Below are 20,704 nucleotides of genomic sequence, written 5' to 3'. Positions count from 1 at the left end.
CAATTCACTTTAGTTTTATGTCTGGCCTTCACAAAGCTCAGCAGAATGTTGAAAGGCATAAACAAATTAATCATGTTTCTGTGACTTTAAATTGACATTTGTTGTTTCTTTCTCCCCCTAAGTGGTAGAAGAGGTTATTTGTTGTTTTTCCTAAAAGGCACAGTTTTGAAGCCTTCAATACTTCATTAAGTCAACTTTTGCCTATAACACATCCTAGCACTCTGTCAAAACATATTTAAATCAGTTTTCCAATGGATGAGGACACATCTTATATGGATAAATTATATCATACCATTTAACAATGTTGAACAATTTGATATTTGTTCACTTGATTAAAAAGACTGACTTTTTATTATTGTTGACTTTTCCCTCTTTTTTTGTTAGTAGTAATCAAGTCCTTTCTAGGATTAAAAATATTTCATGGTATTTTTGTGTAGACTTTTGTCATTTTTTCTCCCTAAGGAGAGAAGGTGCTTTAAATTAATTATCTGGGCGAATTGCTTGGGTCCAGTCATTTACCAACTGGACTATCCACATCCCCAGGTGATGGATCAGGATTCACTGGGCTTCTTTTATTTCTCTTGGTTTAACATTTTTAGATGAGTTCATTTAAAGATCATAAATGAAAGAAGTAAAACTTTAAGATGGGGGGGCTACAAATTGAAAATTAATTGTATTATTGTAAATGATATTAATTGGTATTAATATTGCAAATGTTTAGATCAGAGGCCAGAAGACTTTTACTGAAAGGGTCTGATAATAAGTATTTTAGGCTTTGGAGGGCATATGCAACTACTCATCTCTGCCATTGTAGCATCAAACAGCCATAGGCAATATGCAAATGATGGGTGCCGCTGAGTTCCAGTAAAATTTTACTTATGAACACTAAAATTAGAATTTCATTTAAAGTTCTTATTTCACAAAATATTATTCCCTTTTGTATTTTTCCAACTAATTAAAAATGTAGAAACCTTCTTAGTGCATAGGTCTTAGAAAAAACAGGTGGCAGGCTTGATAGGTCCTGTGGTTTGCTGACTCCTGGTTTAGATCATGGCAACCTGCCACAAGCAGAAGTATTCATAGGAACCTATTTACATACGAGTCCCATGTGTGTTAGGAACTTACCATCTTAAAAGTTTGTTAAGTCTCTGGGAATGAGCATAACCTATCAAGAGAAGAGGATAACCCATCAGCTGCCCTTGAGAATTTAATCATCTACCCAAGACAAAGCCAGAATTTAACGTTCTGGGGATGCCCAGGAATGACTATGGTCTGTTAATTTCTGATGGATATAGTAGGAGCAAGTTCACAGAAATGTTGCTATATTAGGTAACTTTCTTGGGGTAAAGTAGGAACATGTTGGAAGTTAAGCAGTTAGGTTAGTTGTCTTTTTCTTACTCCCTTGTTATGGTCTCTTTGAAATGTTCTTTTATTGTATGTTTGTTTTCTTTTTAACTTTTTTTTCATACAGTTGGTTTAAAAAAGAAGGGAAAGTTAAAAAAAAAAAAAAAAAAAAAAAAGACAAAGCCAGAAACTCTTCTGATTTCTTCTTGTAGTTCTGGGACTAACTTAATGGATATCGATTGGCAAATGATAAAACTAAAGCAAGTGAATTGATTCTAAGTAAATTAGTAAATTAGATTGATTTAGCTTTTCTTATTGGGGTTTATAATATATATTGCTAAGATAACTGGATTTGGGGCTAACATTCAATCTTATATACAGACCCATTTAAAATAACCATGTGGAAGTAAGGGATTTTGCTGCTTAAAAATAGCCTCAGCATAGAGTCTTGCGCCTGGACACTGGAGATGGTCATCTGGTCATTTGTATGCATTCAGGCAGAGCATGTCTCAGTCCTCATACATTACCAAATCCGATTTTAAGACTTACTGAGTTACAAAAGATAGAGTTCCTTTAATGATTAGTGGTTCAAGAAACAGATTTCCAGCTTCCAGCTTTTAATTTGCCAGAATCTTCCCCATCTAATTAATGACTCATGGAAGAAGACTGTCTAAAATAGCTTGTGAATATTGGCAAATTTGGGTGGGAAGGGGCCAATACTTCCTTTAACTCAGATGAATGATTTCAGATAACCATTGGTTTGGTTTTAAATAAAAGAAATAAACTGGTGGGAACTATGCAATCTATACTCTCTGTCACATAGTAGGAGTGCTAATTACGTTATTTGCCATCAGAGCTGCAGAGATTATATCCACATGGCTGCTCCATCTTCCTGGAACCATGCTTCTTGGCTTCCTTTTGTCAAGGAACTCTGGGGCCCAAAGTGATCATGGTAGGCAAATGAGTAAGTCAGAGACTAGCTGAGAGAAAGCATGGAGTTGAAGACTAGCCCAATTACCTGCTTTCTCAGCCACTCTTCTACTCTGCCATTTGCATAGTCTGCAAGCCAGTTTGTCCCACAGCTTGAAAATGGAGACTGTTTTATTTTACCATGAAAAACTTGGGTTGAGCAAGAGAATCTAGTAACATTTAAACTAGATAGGACACAGAATACTTCAGATGCTGTAAACAACTAGAAAAGCCAATGATAATCGAGCAACTTGTTAGGCTTGATGTGTTTCCTTATGAGTGGGAATATGTTATTCTAGTCGGGTTTCTTACATTCAGAAGATTTTGTGAAGATGCATAGGTTCCATCAGTTTTATATTCTGAAAGATGAAATGTTACTGGAGTGCAAAAAAAAAAAATCAACCAAAACCCTGTTTGAAATAACGTATGTAAAAAAGATTTTATAGCTGTTATTTTCCATACATACTCTGAATGTTTTTAAAAAATTATTTCTAGAAATCACATTTTAGAGGATGCACTTTAAAATCAGATGGCTTGTGGCAAGGAAAGAGAAAATGACGAGGGCTGCTAGTTTATGCATTTTCCATGTACTGTCAGGGCAGAAAATACAGTGGCCATCGATCAAAACCCAGTTCTCAAAAACACAATTTTCTCAATATTCATATACAAACCTAATTGTTGTTTTAAAAAGATCCATGGTTAATTTGATTGTTTGAGGCATCAGCTGTGTCTCTGAAGCAACTCATCTGATACTGCTTTCTGCATGTTATCACATACCATCAGTGGGTTGAGTTTATTTTCTCTCTCATCAGCCTTGCCTTGGCCTTTATTCTGAGGTGCTCATTTTGAGCACTTAGCTAGCATTCCTGCCTGTTTCAGTTACAGGAGAGTTCCTTTTGCTTATTTAGTACTGTTGAATCTGTTACCCAATCTACAGTACCCATTTGCCAAAATCCAATTTCTTATGTGAATATTAAAATTGAGGACTGGTGAGCACTCTTGTCTTTGAGCATCTGGTAGATTAGGAGTGAATGATTAGGTTGCTGACTCAAATGCATCCGGAAAGAAAAGAATTTTTTAACAACTGACCCCTCACTTTTTCTCAAGGCAAGCCCTGTTGGCTTTTGTGTACATGTTCATTATACTTGGATGTTTTAAAAATACCATCAGTATGTCTTGATTATCCAGGCAGTGGTTGTTCAGCCTGCGGAGTTCTTCAAAACCCCAGTTCTCCTCTTCCTTCCTCCTACTTTCTTCCTCAGTCAGAGTTACTTCATTGGAGTCTTTTCTGATCCTTATGCTTCTTAAAGGAAGGGACTACATCTTATTTTTTATCTTTCTCTCTGTTGTGGGCTGAATAGTAGCCCCCCAAAAGATATGTTCACATCTTAATCCCTGGAAACTGTGAATGTTACTTTATTTGGAAAAAGAGTTTTTGGAGATGTAACTAAGTTAAGGATTTTGAGAAAAGGACATCACCTTGGATTATCAGGGTGGACCCTAAACCCCATGACAAAGTGCCCTGATGAGATACACAGAGGAGAAGACAGACACAGAACAGAAGGCAATGAGAAGACAGAGATTGGAGCAAAACAATCCAAGGAAGCCGGCAGCTATCAGAAGCTAGAACAGGCATGGAACGGACCCTGGCACCTCTGGAAGGAGTGTGGCCCTGCTAGCAGCTTGATTTTGGATTTCTGGTATCCAGAACAATGAGAAAAAAGTTTCTGTTTTCAGCTACTGATACACTCCCTATCCAAAGTACCTGACATAGGATCTAGCAGGTAATTAGGTACTCAGTAAATTTTATTACATTAATAAATAATAAGTTACTAAAGGGTTTACAGGGAGAAATAGGACAGTAATGGTAAAAAAAAAAAAAAAAAAAGCCACAGTTGTACTTATCCATGCTTTCCCTATTCAGTCCTTTACTTAGATTAGTAAAATCTTCAAGTTTAGTGACAAGCCCATGTGTTTGCCTGGGCATTGTTACTGGGACTTTGGAAAAGCATTGGGAAATAAAATATCCTGCATTTTTATTGCCTTGTTCAACTAGGAATGGTGAGAGTGATTTTCCAGTGGAAGGACAAGAAACTTTCCCAGTGTCCTTCATAGTAATTAAGGTTGGTTTTGGAAACAAGAGCCACCAAACCTTTTCTAACAGGCCACAGTCTCTGCACTTAGGATGGAGGAACCTATTCCTCATGCCTCCGAGTCCTCCTTAGCAAATTCTGGGCTGTCATCCAGATATGGCTAGAACAACCAGTAATCTACAATGTGTCTGGCCACGGAGATGGCTTGATAGTCACGGTGTTGCAGGTCAATCTCTGATCACTGTGATCTGCAAAGAATTGTAGATCTGCCTACAACACTGACAGGGTAGCAACATATGTTCAAACTATGTATAGATGTGAAGAGAACAGACAGTGTCTTCCAAAATTAAAAAGAAATGTGGAAATGATTTGAGGTCAAAATATTCAAATTACCTTTGGGGATTCAAAAAGAACAAACCATTATCCAACATGCTGGTAAACCTTGATGATTTCATTGACAATATCTTTACATTAATACAGGTGCTTTTTATTTTGTGCTGAGAAAAACAATCTGTTACACATAATGTAATTTTAATATACAACATAGAAACTCATCCTAAATTAGTTACAAGGAACTACAAAAAACTTCATAGGAAAAAAGTTACCTAATATTGCCACCATATTTTTAGTAGACTGACCCAGTCAGACCCTGTCACCACTGCTCAGCTGTGTAAACACTGGTTATTTCCATGTTCTGGGGAATTATTAATAATAGGGGCACTAAAATCAGCCTAAAAAGTTCTATCACATCACTATATACTGTACAGTCCTCAAAAATAATTTATTGTACTGTTTCTAAAAAAGGGTACTAAGGTGGTTCTTTTGCTCTGTTTCCATATTCTGGAGCTGCACATGAGCACTTTTTTCTCTAACAGTCTAAAAACACGAGAACTGAACTGCAATTCACAATCACAGAGATGAGGTGGTGGAGTCAAGGACTTCCCGTCCGTTGCACACCGTTGGAACATATGTGCTTGCAGAGGCTGGAAAACACAAGCAGGACAGAAACCTCAGAGTTAGTCATGTGGGCCACACAGAGAATGGCATGGATAATCCCAGACATAGGAATGGTATGAAGTTAAAAAGTCATTTTAATTTGACCTTGGAAAATGCTAAGTGATTAAATGCTGTATTTGGTCAACTTTCTAAATATGTTCCGCTCAAAATTAGGTTGCATCCTGGAACATACCAAAACTATGTCATATCTCTTGGAGAGAGAGTTTATAATATAAGCATTGTTGAAAGAAGTCACATGTGGGTTTAAAATGAGCTTTGGTAATCTATAAACTAGTTAATACGCAATATGTAAAGGTGGAAGCTCACTACAATTTTCTCTAGACTGTTAAGTTAATTACTATTCCATACATTAATTAATTTTGTTTTCTATGGCCAGGGATGACTCTTGTATAAGTCATATGTGAGTTACATTGACTTAGAGAATGGTTTGATATATTTTCATAGTTCAAATAGATAACTTCAGTGAAAACATTAGGGAGGGCTGGGGAGCCAAGAGCTTCAATTTCATAATGGTTCTCAGAAAAGAAGAAATTCCAAAAGGATGAGCCCTTGTTAATGGCAATAGTGACAACAGAGTCATGGTGTAAGTATAATATGGATATATGTGTATTCATTCATTTTCTATCAGTTTCCCCAGAAACAATTCTTAGCTTTTAACTTGGATTTGTTTGTTGGTTAGTTGGTTTTTATTGTTACTGTTCCTTTATTTTAGATGTTATAATAGGTGTATGGTGATGCCTCACACGGTATTTTTTTTTTATTAGAGAGGTTGTGGGTTTACAGAAAAATCATGCATAAAAATACAAAGTTCCCATAAACCACCCTATTATTAACACTTTTCATTGATGTGGTACATTTGTTACAATTGATGATAGCAAACTTTATAAGTTATTCTTAACTGTTACATAGTCCATGGCTTACATTAGGGTTCACTGTGTTTGTTTTTAAATTTTTATTTTATTACCATGTATACAACCTAACATTCCCCCTTTTAACTACATTCAGATATATACTTCAATGCTATTAATTATGTTCAAAATGTTGTGCTACCATCACCACCAACCATTACCAAAACTTTTCCATCAAACCAATAAGAAATTCTGTACACTTTAAGCATTAATTCTTATTCCCTATCTCTACCCCATCCCCGGGTAACCTATATCCTAGATTTTGAATCTATAAGTTTGCTCCAGTTTTCCTATCAGTGAGATCATACAATGTTTGTCCTTTTGTATCTGGCTTATTTCACTCAACATGATGTCTTCAAGATTCATCCATACTGTTCTGTTATTAGGACTTCATACCTTTTTTATGGTCAAATAATATTTCATAGTATGTATATACCAGCATTTTGTTTATCCATATATTGGTTAATGGACATTTGGGTTGCTTCCACGTTTTGGCAATTGTGAACAATGCCAGTGTAGAAATATCTTGTAGTATGAGACATGTGAACTTCAAGTCCCTGCTTTCAATTATTTTTCATCTATACCAAGAAGTGGGATTGCCGGTTCCCATGGTAATTCTATGCTTAACTTTTTAGGAGCTACCAAACTGTCTCTACAGCAGCTGCACCATTTTTTATTCCTACCAACAATGAACAAAGAGTTCCTGTTTCTCCACATCTTCTCTAATACTTGTTATTTTCCTTTTTTTAAAAAAAATTGTAGTCATTCTAGTGGATGTGAAATGGTATCTTGTGGCTTTGATTTACATTTCCCTAATGGCTAACAATGTTGAACTATTTTCATGTGGTTTTTGGTCTATGTGTATCATCTTTGGAGAAGTATCTATTCAAGTCTTTTGCCCATTTTTAAATTTGGCTGTTTGTCATTTTGTTGTTGAGTTATAGGATTTCTTTATATATTCTATATATTAAAACCTTGTCAGATATGTGGTATCCAAATATTTTCTGCCATTCCTTAAGATGGAAGAAAATATTTCATGATGCAGTCCTTTGATGCAAACAAGTTTTAATTTTGATGAGGTGCCATTTTTTTTTTCTTTTGTTGCTTGTGCTTTAGGTGTAAAGTCTAAGAAACCATTGCCTAACACAAGGTCCTGAAGATGCTTCCCTACATTTTCTTCCAGGAGATTTATAGTTCTGGTTCTTATATTTAGGCCTTTGATTAATTTTGGGTTGCTTTTTGTATGGTATGAGGTAGGGGTCCACCTTCATTCCTTTGCATATGAATATCCAGTTTTCCCAGCACCATTTAAGAGACTATTCTTTCCCCATTGAGTAGACCTGGCACCCTTGTCAAAAATCAGTTGGCTGTGAAGTGAGGGTTGATTTATGAACTCTCAATTCGATTCCATTGGTTTATATGTCTATCCTTGTGCCAGTACCATGCTGTTGTGGTTACTGTGGCTTTGTAATAAGTCACAAGATTGGGAAGTGTAAGTCCTCCAACTTCATTCTTTTTCAAGATGGGTTTGGCTATTTGGGGCCCTTTACCCTTCCATATATATTTAATGATTGGCTTGTCCATTACTGCAAAGAAGTCTGTTGGAACTCTGATGGGGACTGCATTGAATCTGTAAATCACTTTGGGTAGAATTTACTTAAATCTTAACAAAATGTAGTCTTCCAATCCATGAACACATGATGGCCATCCATTTATTTAGGTCTTCTTTGATTTCTTTTAGCAATGTTTGTAAGTTTTCTGTCTACAAGTTCTTTACATCCTTGGTTAGATTTATTCCTAGATATGTGATGCTTTTAGTTGCTACTGTAAATAGAACTTACATTTTTATTTCTTTTTCTCATTGTTCATTACTAGAATATAGAAACACTACTGAGTTTTTGGGGTGTTGATCTTGTACCCCATCACTTTGCTGAATTCAGTTTATTAGCTCTAGGAGCTTTGTGGTGTTTTCAGGATTTTCTGTATATAGGATCATGCATCTGCAAATATGGAAAGTTTTACTTCTTCCTTTCCAATCTGGATGCCCTTTATTTCTTTTTCTTGCCTAACTGCTCTGGCAAGAACTTCCAATAAAATGTTGAATAACAGTGGTGACAGCGGTCATCCTCGTCTTGTTCCTGTTGGGGAGAGCTTTCAGTCTTTATGATTAAGTAGGATGTTAGCTGTGAGTTCTTCACATATGCCCATTATCATGTTGGGGAATTTTCCTTCTATTCCTAGCCTTCTAAGGGTTTTTTCCAGAAGGCATGCTGGATTTTGTCAAATGCCTTTTCTGTGTCAATTGTGATGATGATGTGTTTTTCTTCCTTCATTCTGTTATTGTGGTGTGTTACATTAATTGGTTTTCTTATGTTGAACCACTGTTGCATACCTGGGGTAAATCATCACGGTTGTGTAATTCTTTTAACATGCTCTTGGATTTAATTTCCTAGTATTTTCTTGAGGATTTTTGCATCTATATTCAGAAGGAATATTGGTCTGTAAATTTCTTTATCTGGCTTTGGTATGAGGGTGATGTTTGCCTCATAGAATAAAGTAGTGAGTGTTAGCCCTCTTCAGATTTCTGGAAGAGGTGGAGTAGGATTGATGTTAATTCTTCTCATAATGTTTGGTAAAATTCCCCTGTGAAGCCATCCAGTCATAGGCTTTACTTTATTGGGAAGTTTTTGATTACTAATTCAATTTGTTTAGTAATGATTGGTTTTCTGAGATCTTCTATTTCTTCTTGAGTCAGTGCACACAGTGTGTGTGTTTCAAGGAATTTGTCCATTTCTTCTAGGTTACCCAATTTGTTGGTGCACAGTTGTTCATAGTATCCTCTTTTCATTTCTGATTTTAGTTGTGTTCTCTCTTTTATTTCTTTGTCAATCTAGCTAAAAGTTCAGTCAATTTTGTTGATCTTTTCAAAGAACCAACTTTTGGTTTTGTTGAATCTCTCTTATTAGTTTTTTATTCTCTATTTCATTTAACTTGAAGCTAATTTTTATTTCCTTCCTTCTGCTTGCTTTAGGTTTAGTTTGCTCTCTTTTTCCTGGTTCTTCCAGTTTTCAGGTTAGAGCGCTGATTTGAAATCTTTTTTCTTTTTTAACATAAGCATCTAGAGCTCTAAATTTCCCTCTATGCACTGGCTTTACTACATCCCATTAGTTTTGGCATGTTTTATTTTCATTTTCATTTGCCTCAAGATTTTTCCTATGTTCCCTTGTGATGTCTTCTTGACTCCATTGGTTGTTTAAGAGTATGTTTTTGCAGTTTCCACATATTTGTGAATTTTCCATTTCTCCCTCTATTATTGATTTCTAGTTTCATTCCTAGAAAAAATACATTGCATTATTTCAATAATTTTGAATGTATTGAGACTTGTTTTGTGACCAAGGGTATGGTCTATCATAGAGAATGATCCATGTGCACTTAAGTAGAATGTATGTTTTGTTTTTGTTGAGTTACGTGTTTTATGTATGTCGAGTATCATTGGAGTTTTCTATTTCTTTACTGATCTTCTGTCTATATGTTCTATCTGTAATTGAAAGTGATGTATTAGAGCCTCCTACTATTAATATAGAACCATCTATTTCTCCTTTTAAGGCTATCAGTATTTGCTTCATATATTTTGGGGCTCTGCTGCTATGTGCATATATATTTATAATTGTAACCATGTTCCTGTTGTATTGACCCCTTTATCAGTATATAATGACTGTCTTTGACTCTTGTAACAGTTTTTGACTTAAAGGCTATTTTATCTGCTGTTAGTTTAGCTACTCCAACACTCTTTTGGTTACTACTTGCATGGTATATTTTTCCCCCTCTTTTGAAACTTTCAACCTACTTATGTCTATGAATTTAAGGTGAATCTCTTGTAAACAGCATATACTCGGACTGTGCTTTTTAAAATCCATTCTGTCAAGCTCTTCTTTTTGACTGGAGAGTTTACCCCGTTTACATTTAAAGTCACTACTGATAATGCAGGATTTTCTTCTGCCATTTTACTATTTAGTCTTTCTATGTCTTATACCTTTTTTTGTCCCTCAGTTCTGTTCATGCCTGTTTTCATATTTATATGATTTTTTTAATCATATATTGAGTCCCTTCTCATTTCTATCTGGATATATTTTTCATATATTTTCCTTGGGGTTATGGGGTTAAAATTTAATATCCCAAATCTTAAAAATCATATTTGATTTGATACCAATGTTACTTTAATAGCATACATATACACTGTTCCTATACCTCTTTCCCCTCACCTTTTTTGTACTTGTTACAAATTACATCTTCACACATTGTACATCTAAAATCATAGATTTATCATTACTTTTCATGCTTTTTCATTTTAGCACTATCAGAAATCAGAGGTGAGTTACATGTCAAAAGTACTGGTATTTATAGCTACCCATATGGTTATTTTTATCAGAGGTCTTTATTTCTTTATGCTGCTTTTGCCCCCCATCTAGTTTCCTTCCATTTCAGTCCTAGCATTGCTTGTAAGGCGGGTCTAGTGGTAATGAACTCCCTCAGCTTTTGTTTTTTTTTGGAAATGACAATCTTTTTCTTGTTTTTGATAGAAATCTTGCCAGATATAAAATTGTTGGTTGGCATTTGTTTTCTGCCAGCACTTTAAGTATTTCAACCCACTGCCTTCTTGCCATCATGGTTTCTGTTGAGAAACCAACACAATCTAATTGGGACTCCCTTGTACGTAACACATTGCTCTTCTCTTGCAGCTTTCTGAACTCTCTCCTTGTCCTTTGCATTCAACAGTTTGTCAGTATGTGATGGGGCATATTTTTCTTCAAGTTTTACCTGCTTTATGTTTTCTGGGCCTCTTGGATGTACAAATTCATGCCTTTTCTAAGCTTGGGAAGTTTTCTGTCATTCTTTCTTTGAATATTCCTCTGCCCCTTTCTCTCTTCTCCTTCCTGGACTCCCGTAATGCATATATTGGTATGCTTGATGGTATCCCTGAGGTCTCTGTTTTTGCTTTTTATAATTCTTTTCTCTTTCTGCTCCACAGCCTGACTCATTTCAATTGTATCATCTTTGAGTACACTGGATCTTTCTTCTGCTTGTTCCAATCTGCTGCTGAAACCCTCCTGGAAATTTTTCATTTCAGTTGTGGTCTTCAACCAGTAGTTCTTTTTGGTTCCTTTTTAAAATTCCTAGCTCTGTACTGAGATTCTCATATTGTTCATTCTTTGTCTTCCTGATATCCTTTAGTTCATCTCTTGGAGCAAATTGAAGATCATGTTTATAAAGTCTTTGTCCAGCATGTCCACAATCTTCAAGAAAATATGCACTGATGTTTTCTGGATTTTTATTCTCTTCCTTTGAATAGACCATCATTTCCTGCTTCTTTGTTTTTCTTGTATCTTCTGTTTATACAGTACGTTTTAATATTTTTAAATGTTAACTCTGGGACCTACCCCTTGAGATGTCTGTTTCTTGAGTTTATACCCAGCTACAAACTGGATATATAAAATATGTGTCATATGTGATATGACAGATATTTTCTGGAGTGTCGTGAACTAACAAAACCCAGAAAACCTAATGAAAAACAGTTTTCACCATCTTTGCAAATTGCCTTTGCATTTATTGGTGCTCTCCATCAGAATTCAGCCCACCTATTAGAAAGGTCAAACCAAGGTGAATGCAAGGTGCAGTGACTTCCCTGTCTTTTCTTGGCCTGTGTCTTGTTCTGGGCTTCTGCTTGCTAGTGGTTTTAGGAGTTTCTCTGTTTACAGGAGTTTGAAAGCCTCCTCTACTTCCCAGAAAACAGAACTTCTCTCTCTCCAGGGCGTTCCACTGTAGGACTTAGAGCAGGAAGCCTTTGACCCAGGCCACCCGCCTCTATTGTTTCTTACATTGCTTTCATCGTCTCAAGCTGTTTTTGCCTGGAGGACAAATTTTGGGAGGGGGCACTCCAGAGAGGAGATTCCCAAGTCAGTCTTTCCCTGCCAGAACAAGACCAGGGACCCACAAAGGGAGTGCCACAGCCTCCAAACCATCCTGAGGAGGGAATGAAGGAGAGGGCCAAGAAGGAGCTGACTTTCTTCACTAGCACCTGCCCAAAATATGCAGCCCTTCAGGTGTCCTCTGCAGCTGTGAGGAAGCATACCATCTTCTCTGCTATCTTTAAGTCTTCTCTGTCACCTCTGTTGGGATGGGGTGGAGAAATGGCTACCCTCAAAACTGGGCCCCCAGCCTCCAATGTAGCTAATCAAAAGCTGTGATCCACAATTGGACTGCCTCACTACCCCATTACCCCCCATCACCTGGGATCTTGGGGAACTGGACTTTTACATCCTTTTCTGGCACAAACAAGCTACACTAGGGGCTGGACCCCACTTCTGCCTGCTGTGAGAGTGGGAGATGGGGAGGTGGTACCCACAACATGAAGGGAGCAATTTATTGTACTGGTTATTTACCATAATTTATCAGCCTCTTACTCCTATTCTTCTCTGGATACTATGCAATGTTCTACTGGACTCAGAGTTTCAAAATAGTTGATTCAGACAGTTCCTGCCTGTTTAATAGGCAGGAACTGTTTTGGTGGAGCGACTGATTTCTGGAGCTTTCTACGTCATCTTCCCACAATCAATCTCAACTTGTTTTCAAGTTTTTATTTTTATTTTATTTTTTTTTTGAGAAATCTAGGTACCAACAAGTTATCTCTTTCACTCTTAATGCTTTTCCTTTTCACTGAATGATGACAAAAGCAGGAAACCCTATTCTCCATGAAATGAAAACACATAGGCCAGAGAATCTTTCAAAGAATCGGCTTTCCATTACCTTTTATGGTTCTCTATGGCCCATCTCTTGGCCATCCATATCAACATACTCTTCTCAGGAGGAGCTGATCCTCTGGGTTACCTGCCTGACCACAGCCCAGGTCAAACTGACCCATCAGCTGTCCTATTCTTTAAGGGCATATCTCTCGGTTAATAATCCGATAAATTAATTCCATGCTAATGTGTTCATGCCTGATAATGGAATTAGTCTTGCCCTATAAATTTTCATTCTGCAAATGAGTTTATTAAACATGAAAGAATAACTATGAAATTTAAGATTACATGGCATACAGTAGGGGAGCATTTACTAAAATTGGGGCACCGAAGTCTTAGAGCAGATACACCACTAGGCAAACTCCACCCCTTGAATTATGCATTGATTAGTTCACTAGGTATGTGAGGAAAACCATAAAAACAATCATGTCTGTGTGGCTGCCTACTGGTACAGTGGCATCACATAACATGTTTACTCTTTTGGAGGTTTTTTCCCTTTATCATTTTTAGGGCCAGGTTCAATTTTCTTTACAATTTGAGCATATTAATAGCTATAACATCTTTGAGTGCATAATCTACATTTCTTGAAACTTCTACAATGAAGAAATTTTAACACAATGAGTGCCAGATAAATATTTGATGGAAAGTGACAGTGGTAATTCCACGTGAGGACCTTATTTTTTTTCAAGTATTTTCATATGCTTTCTCTAATTCCCAGTTTCATCAAGGGTAGGTAAGGTAAGAGAAAAAACAAGATGAAGTGAAGTTCAAACCACAATTCACTGGAAACCCAGGGGAGCCCTACAGGATGTCCAATTTGTGCTCTTTCCACAGCCCTTGTATCCAACTTCCTACTAGACATCTCCACATGGATGTTTAATAGACATTTCAAAATCAAGTGGCCAAAGCAGAACTACTGATTCCCTAACCAGTCCCCCTTTAATCTCACCATTCAATGAATTACCCATACTAGAAGTCTGACATTTGTGCTTGATTCCCTATTATCCCTACCCCCATGTCAAACCTATTGTCAGGTCTAATCTACTCTATCTCCACATTCAACTCCTTCACTCTCTTTATCTACCACCATAGGCCAAGCCACCATTATGTTCCTCCTGACTAATGCAATAGCCATGCCTCTAATATCACTGTTCCCATTCCTGCCTCCCTGCAATGCATTCTCTATACAGCAGTGAGAACACCTGTTTAAATCTAAGTCCAATTATGCCATTCCCCTATCTACAAGCCTTCAAAGCTTCCCTCTGAGCTCTTAACTCCTTACTCTGGTTTATAAGTCCCGTGCCTATTGCACCATACCTATCTCTGTGCATTTACCTCATTCCACATTTTCTTCTGCCTATTTTTTGCTTTGTCCTCATTCACAACAAATTTGTTTCCGAACTTTGGGCCTTTGCAGTATCCATTGCCTCTGCCAGGAATGGACTTCCCCCTGATCATCATGAGGTTGGCTCTGTCTTGTCATCTACATCTAAAATGTCAGCAGGCCACCTAATCTAAAGTAGCCAGCCAGTTACTCTATCACACCACCTAGTTTAAAATCTAGCCAATTTGTTGCTGCCTGATTATTTCTTCCTATTTTGTATGTGTGGATGCATGTGTGTGTTTAAGTGTCTTTTACTCTTGACTAGAAAATATGCATGTGCTTTGCTTGTCTTTTTCATTACTTTATCCCTAGTGCTGGTCATGGAATAGGCTCTCTATAAATATTTCCCAAATGACTGGATAAATGTTTGCATTTCAAAGAAAGTGGGAACCAGTGGCAGTTTCAAGAGGGAAATCTTTTAACCTGAAGAAATGACCAGCAAATGTGAAGCCTGTGGGTAGCCTTGTTTTGGGGCAGGTGGGCCTTTTCTGCTTCTCAAGTCCCATTGTGGGAAGGACCATCAGTTGCCCCTGCAAAGAGAACTAGCTTAGGCTATGAGCTCCCCATGGCAGGTGTTCTGCCTTTGACATTTTGATTAATCTCTTTATCTTTTCCAGGATCAAGTTTTATTATTTCTGTGTAGGTTTTTCATTTTCAGAGATTGAAGAAGAATGATGTGTCATGGGAGTAAGTCGAGGAGAACAAGGGACTGATGTTCTAACACTGCGTTCTGTCTCCCTTGGACTAGTCTAATACCCTCTCTACCTATTTCCCTTAGGATTGTATCAGAAACCTCTGATGTTCCCCCATGCTATTGTGGAACTTGATATAAGGCTGTTCTTTGAAGTGTGTTCTTAATACTCTGCATTCTAATTTCTTAAAAATTCAGTGTATTTTAACTAGCTAGATAAGAACTATAGGGCTGCAAAGGACAGCTGCATGGAAAATCCTCACGTTCTATTTTTAAATAATCTACTGGACATCTCATGAACATTATTGTGGAAGTTTACAGAATAGCTTTATGTCATCTACCTACTTCGTAAGGACATTAAAGGGGATGCCCTATATCAGAATGCTTAAAAGAGGAGGAAGACAATACAAATTCAAGGTCTTATAAAGAGTAACAAAACTCTTTCTGCAGCTTTTTTTTCCCTAAACACTTTTTAATGTGTTGAAGGAAACTATAACTTATATTTTTTGCTTCTCTTTTACTGTTTCATCTGTAGCTTTTGCCAATTCACTTTATTATGTAAAAAAGTATTCTCAGTTTTGCACATGCTGCTGAATATAGTAGAGGAAATTATTGTTTTATGAGTTTACTATCTCAGTTACTTTGCCTTTCATAAATATTTTACATATGCCTCCCATACTTGCCCATCTGTTATTCCCCAAGGTAATAAAATATGTGGAAAAGTATTACCATTTTTTTTGGTGTGTGTTTTTGATGAGCTTTTGCTATTATTCTGATGAAATTCTCATGAGATTTTTAATGGTGTAAGTTTAGCTCATTTTCTTAAGTGCGGTTAAGCAGATTTCTATAATCTTCCTTCCTGTCAGAAATAAGAGACTTGCAGTCTTATTTTTGGTTTTTCTGGGAGTTTAGGTGAGTGGCAGCTATTAGTTACTCTAGGTTAAGGTGGTGTTTTTGCCATTAGAAGTGAAAACTGAAGCTAGCTAACAAAGACTAAAATACGCTCCACTACTGATCACAAAAGAGCAATTTGCACCCACCAAAAGGCATATTTTGCTTCACAAATTCAGTGAAGCATTGGAAATCAATGCAGTCAAGTAGCTGCTTTATCTCTCTCTGTGAAATCCACTTCTTTTCTACCAGTAATGCACAGGCTGGCCAGGCTTTGGAGAAAATGACTCTATTTCTTCAGGTAACTGGGGCTCTCAATCAATGCTAACCATATTCATTTAATAGATTCTTATGGATGCCAAGTCTATTTGTTAATTTAGTGGCTGAGACTTGGCTCCTGAGAATCAGTGTGTTACTATAACTGTGTAATACATCAGACTCAGAGAAAAAAAAAATAAACATTTAAACAGAACAGACATTCCAGTTTACCCCCATCTGGTTCCACTTCCTTGCTCCTGGTGACCCCAAATAATTTTTCCCAGGATGTCTGCTTATTTAGATATTTTAAAGCTATGATCATGGAATCCAGTTTCCACCAGCTGTTTTCTGCCTTGTCCTCCTGCTTTGTCATTGAGCCCATTTTCTTACTCATTACCTTAATTTTAATAGTGCCCCTTGGTCCTATTCTGAAAGTTCATCTGGTGATTAATATACATCATCTGGACATATGATGACACTACTAGTCACTGGTTTGGTAGCCAGGATATATCAAAGATTTCACAGTGAAAAACAGAAAATCCATTAAGAAATATGGACCAGATTCTAAGGGGGTGTTTCCTCTTTATGGCTCAAGTAATGGTCTCAAACTGTTAACAGTAGATTTAAGATGGACTCATATTCATTATAATGTCTGACAAAATTTATAAACCCAAGATTTTGTTTTCATATGTAGAGTAAGGAATGTATAAAGCAAAGACCTCTGCATTTACTGATTTATTTCTTGTGAGACAAGATTCATGGAATGAGAAGAGATCTTTTATGTACTTTTTTTATACCCATGATACAACTTAATCACTTTTAGCAAAAATTCTACTTGATCTTCAACTAATCACCTTACTCTAGTTTTGCCACTTCATGCTGTCTTTTCAATCATTCGTTTCTCTTCTCTGTCTCAGGAAGTACAAGAGTGGATTTTCGGTAAATAAATGGTAAATGAAAGGATTCAATGGTTTAGCATACTATTCTCCCCATTCAGATTTCTTCTCACCTGCTCTTAGTTGCCCAACATCTCTGGTTTCTCCTTTTTTCTCTCCTCTTTTCTGTCTTTTGAGGTGAAGCTCAGAAACTAATTCATCCCAAGGTTCAAACCACTAATATTAGCTGTATTTGCTACTATGCCTAGGATTAAAAGTGTTATGTCAGGCATTAAGTTTTCCTTTCTAGTGGGAAAAATCCTGTTAGCATCACTTTTAAATTGTATACAGCATATGAACACTTTACCAGCTTCCATCGCTATGGCCCTGGGCTAAGCCACTAATATCTGGACAATGTTAATAGTCTCCTAAATGATCTCTCTGCCTGCTCTCTATGCTGTATTCTGCTGACAAAGCCAAATGATGCTTTTAAAGTCAGGTCATGCCACCCCTTTGTTGAAAACCTTCCAGTTATTTCCCATTTCCCTTATTAGGAAAGCAAAAGTCCTTTCATTGACCTACAGAGTCCTATACTATTTACTTCCTCTGTCTCCTCTCCTCCCACTTTTGCTTTTGTTCATTTCCCTCTAGTCACAATGTCCTCTTTGCTGTTCTCCCAACCTCAGGTCTGCATTTGCTTGGAGTATCATTCTGCTTGGAATATCATCATGGCTCACTCGCTTGTTTCCTTCATATTTCTCTCGGCTCAAATACCACTTTAGTAGCCTTCTCTAACTACCCTATAGAGAACAGTAACTCTCCATCCCCAGTATATCTTATTTGTCTATGTCCCACATTATTTTTTCTATATTACTTATCATCACCCAATATATATTTCTGGTTTGACTGTCCTCCCTGTCTCCCATTCAGATTTCAAATACAAATGTCTGTTTTGTTCATTACTACATCCCCAGTGCCTAGAGATGGGTCTTGGCCCCAAAGTTTCTTCAGTGAATGAGTTAAAGTATCCATTAAATTGGTCACATTTACTTGGTAATAGGGCACTCTCCCAAAGTCTATGAAATTAGGGAAGGTAGAACAGACTTTTTTTTTTTTTTTTTTTTTTTTTGCATTTGGGTAGGGATCTTCCTGCTAAAGGCACACAAATCCCTCCATTTACAGATGTTTTCCAGAAAATTTCACTTAAACAAAATGAAAGAGAAGTAAAAACTAGAAGTAGAGTTCAATAAATTGATTTTAGATTCTTTGATTGCTTTCAGATATTGATCATCTGAAATCATTGGCAAGTATTTGATTATTCATCCATTTAATTTTTTAAAAAAAGATATTTACAATAATTCTGAGCATAGTACCGTGTTCCCATAGGCATTTAATACATTTGGGGTTACATGAAAATGCATATAAGTATCTTTCATACAAAATTGAACTCTGGTTTAAGAACTCTTTCTGGGCTAAATGAGTTTACATTCCATTCAAATGAATAAGGGTTGGGGAGGGGAATGACTATACAAAGTAATTTAACTGAAGAAAGTGATAACTTGTTTTCAAAGCACCACTCAGATGAGTGCAGTTGTTTCACATAAACATTTAGCCACTTACCACTAAAGTTTTTCTCTATCTGTCCTCATCAGACTACCTTTCTGAGAGCATCTGTGTGTAGTCCCACTGGAAGATTACACATTCCCCATGTGCAGCCTGTTCGTGTGGACCACTAGGGCATCAGATGGACGTGATTTAGGATGTTGAACTCCTTGACATAAGATTATGAGAGGAATACAAATCTGCAACCATGCTGATGGAACAAGATGCTATCAGGTGTGCGGTTGAAGGGAGAACATTTAACTTAAAAAAATAAAGTCACTGAATTTGCAGATGCTAAGGTTCTCATTGTCAGAACAGTCTCTGAGATGAATATTGTAACTGAGCTGAGACAGAAAACCCCAAGAGGCCAGAGGTGCCATACAGCAGCTTTTGGAATTTTATTTACAACTTCAGTTACCAAATTCCGTTGAGTGTCTTGTAGATATAGTCCCAGTTTTTTCACCTAAAAATAAGGTTATTAGAATAAATGGCCCTTAGGGTCCCTTCCAGCTCCAGTCTTTGAGGTGACTGTTATTAAAGAAAGTGGGCTATATATGGTTGGGTAAAACATAGGGAAATATTAGCGGTAAAGAGAAAATTATTCAAGGGTTGGAAAAGAGCAGTTGTGAGACTAATACAACGGAAATGTTAACATAGGAGAAATGAGAGATATTACGCATCAATTCTATAGTGTTGTAGGGTTACCTATTACAGCTAGAGACTTGCTGTTCTCCCATCTGCAACAAGGAAGGGAATGGAATGAGGTTCTTAGGAATGCTGTGAGTTTTCTTTTCCAAAGGTATTGACATCTGTCTGATTTGGATGCATTAGGTGTATTCTGTCTGGGAGCAAATGGCTTAACTTGCTGAATACTCTAGACTCCTCCTGCATTGTCCAGTGAGGATTTATGTTTATAATATAATTATGCTTGTGGCAAGGAAGACCATCAATTCAGTCTTTGTTGCCAAATAACTTGCTAATTTGCCTGGCTAGGCCAGTACATAGTGTTATTATGGGATTATGGGACACCCTGAACTTACAGTGCAAGCATATTACATTTTTTGTTTTTTGTTTTTTTTTTGGACTTTTGCACAGTAGAGAAGAAACTTGGGCATCATGTGGCATCTTTTTCTTTTATAAAGTAACATATTCAGACTTCAACAGTGTCCCTGGTAAGTGGGGTATCTCCACAGGCTTGCCCATTGATAGGTGCAGAGTCTGGTCCTCATGGGCTTGCCTTCTGTTGCTGCAGCTCCATGGAAAATTATGCTTTCTCTTACTTTGAAGACTGTTTTCTTTTTATAATATGAAAATGCCTTGTAGTAAAGAATAATCCTAATAATTGGGCAATTCATACATTTCAACCTAAACAAGTGAATTTCTGAGTAAGGTTTTGGCAGAGGAAATCAATTTCCGTATGCCTTCAGCTCCTCGGGGACCTAAATCCTGGCATCAATAGTTAGAAGAAGCCTCCTGGATGATCTTAATGGTAATGACAGACATACACTTGAATGATCACTTTGAGCAAGAGAAAACAAACATCCCCTTAGGACCAAGTTTGGGTACAAAATAGCTCTGAAGACTACTGGACACACTCCATTTCTCCCCTCTCTCCACAGTCTATGCTGGCACAGAACTGTATTCATGTCCCAAACATTCTGAGCTGCATGGATCCTATACGTTTTTATGCTGCATAATCGCACGTGTACCTCCAGCTTGCCTCCTTTAAAATTATGCATTTCCACTTACATTCCCAGATTATGTTCTGATTACCTGTTCTTGGGAAGTAGCTCTGAGAAGCCCCTTTGATTCTAAAGCTGAACAAAAAGAAATGGCTTCTATTCTGTCTCATCCAAATACAAAGGATGTTAGCTT

The 20,704-nt window shown here is 37.0% G+C and overlaps 1 protein-coding gene across 8 annotated transcripts in view; it reads right to left on the bottom strand.

The window, feature by feature from the left end:
* Positions 1-4,871: 4,871 nt before the first annotated feature.
* The window catches only part of GRM3 (glutamate metabotropic receptor 3), a 260,271-nt gene continuing 244,438 nt past the window's right edge, over positions 4,872-20,704 (bottom strand). For all 8 annotated transcript variants that reach the window (XM_037836540.1, XM_037836539.1, XM_037836541.1 and 5 more), the window contains one exon: positions 4,872-5,389. In XM_037836540.1, the coding sequence (XP_037692468.1) occupies positions 5,316-5,389 (74 nt within the window). In that variant the 3' untranslated portion in view covers positions 4,872-5,315. The remainder of the gene's footprint in view (positions 5,390-20,704) is intronic.

The sequence above is a fragment of the Choloepus didactylus genome, chromosome 5, assembly GCF_015220235.1.
Source record: "Choloepus didactylus isolate mChoDid1 chromosome 5, mChoDid1.pri, whole genome shotgun sequence".
Classification (NCBI taxonomy): domain Eukaryota; kingdom Metazoa; phylum Chordata; class Mammalia; order Pilosa; family Megalonychidae; genus Choloepus; species Choloepus didactylus.
This window is presented reverse-complemented; position numbering and strand designations above follow the sequence as displayed.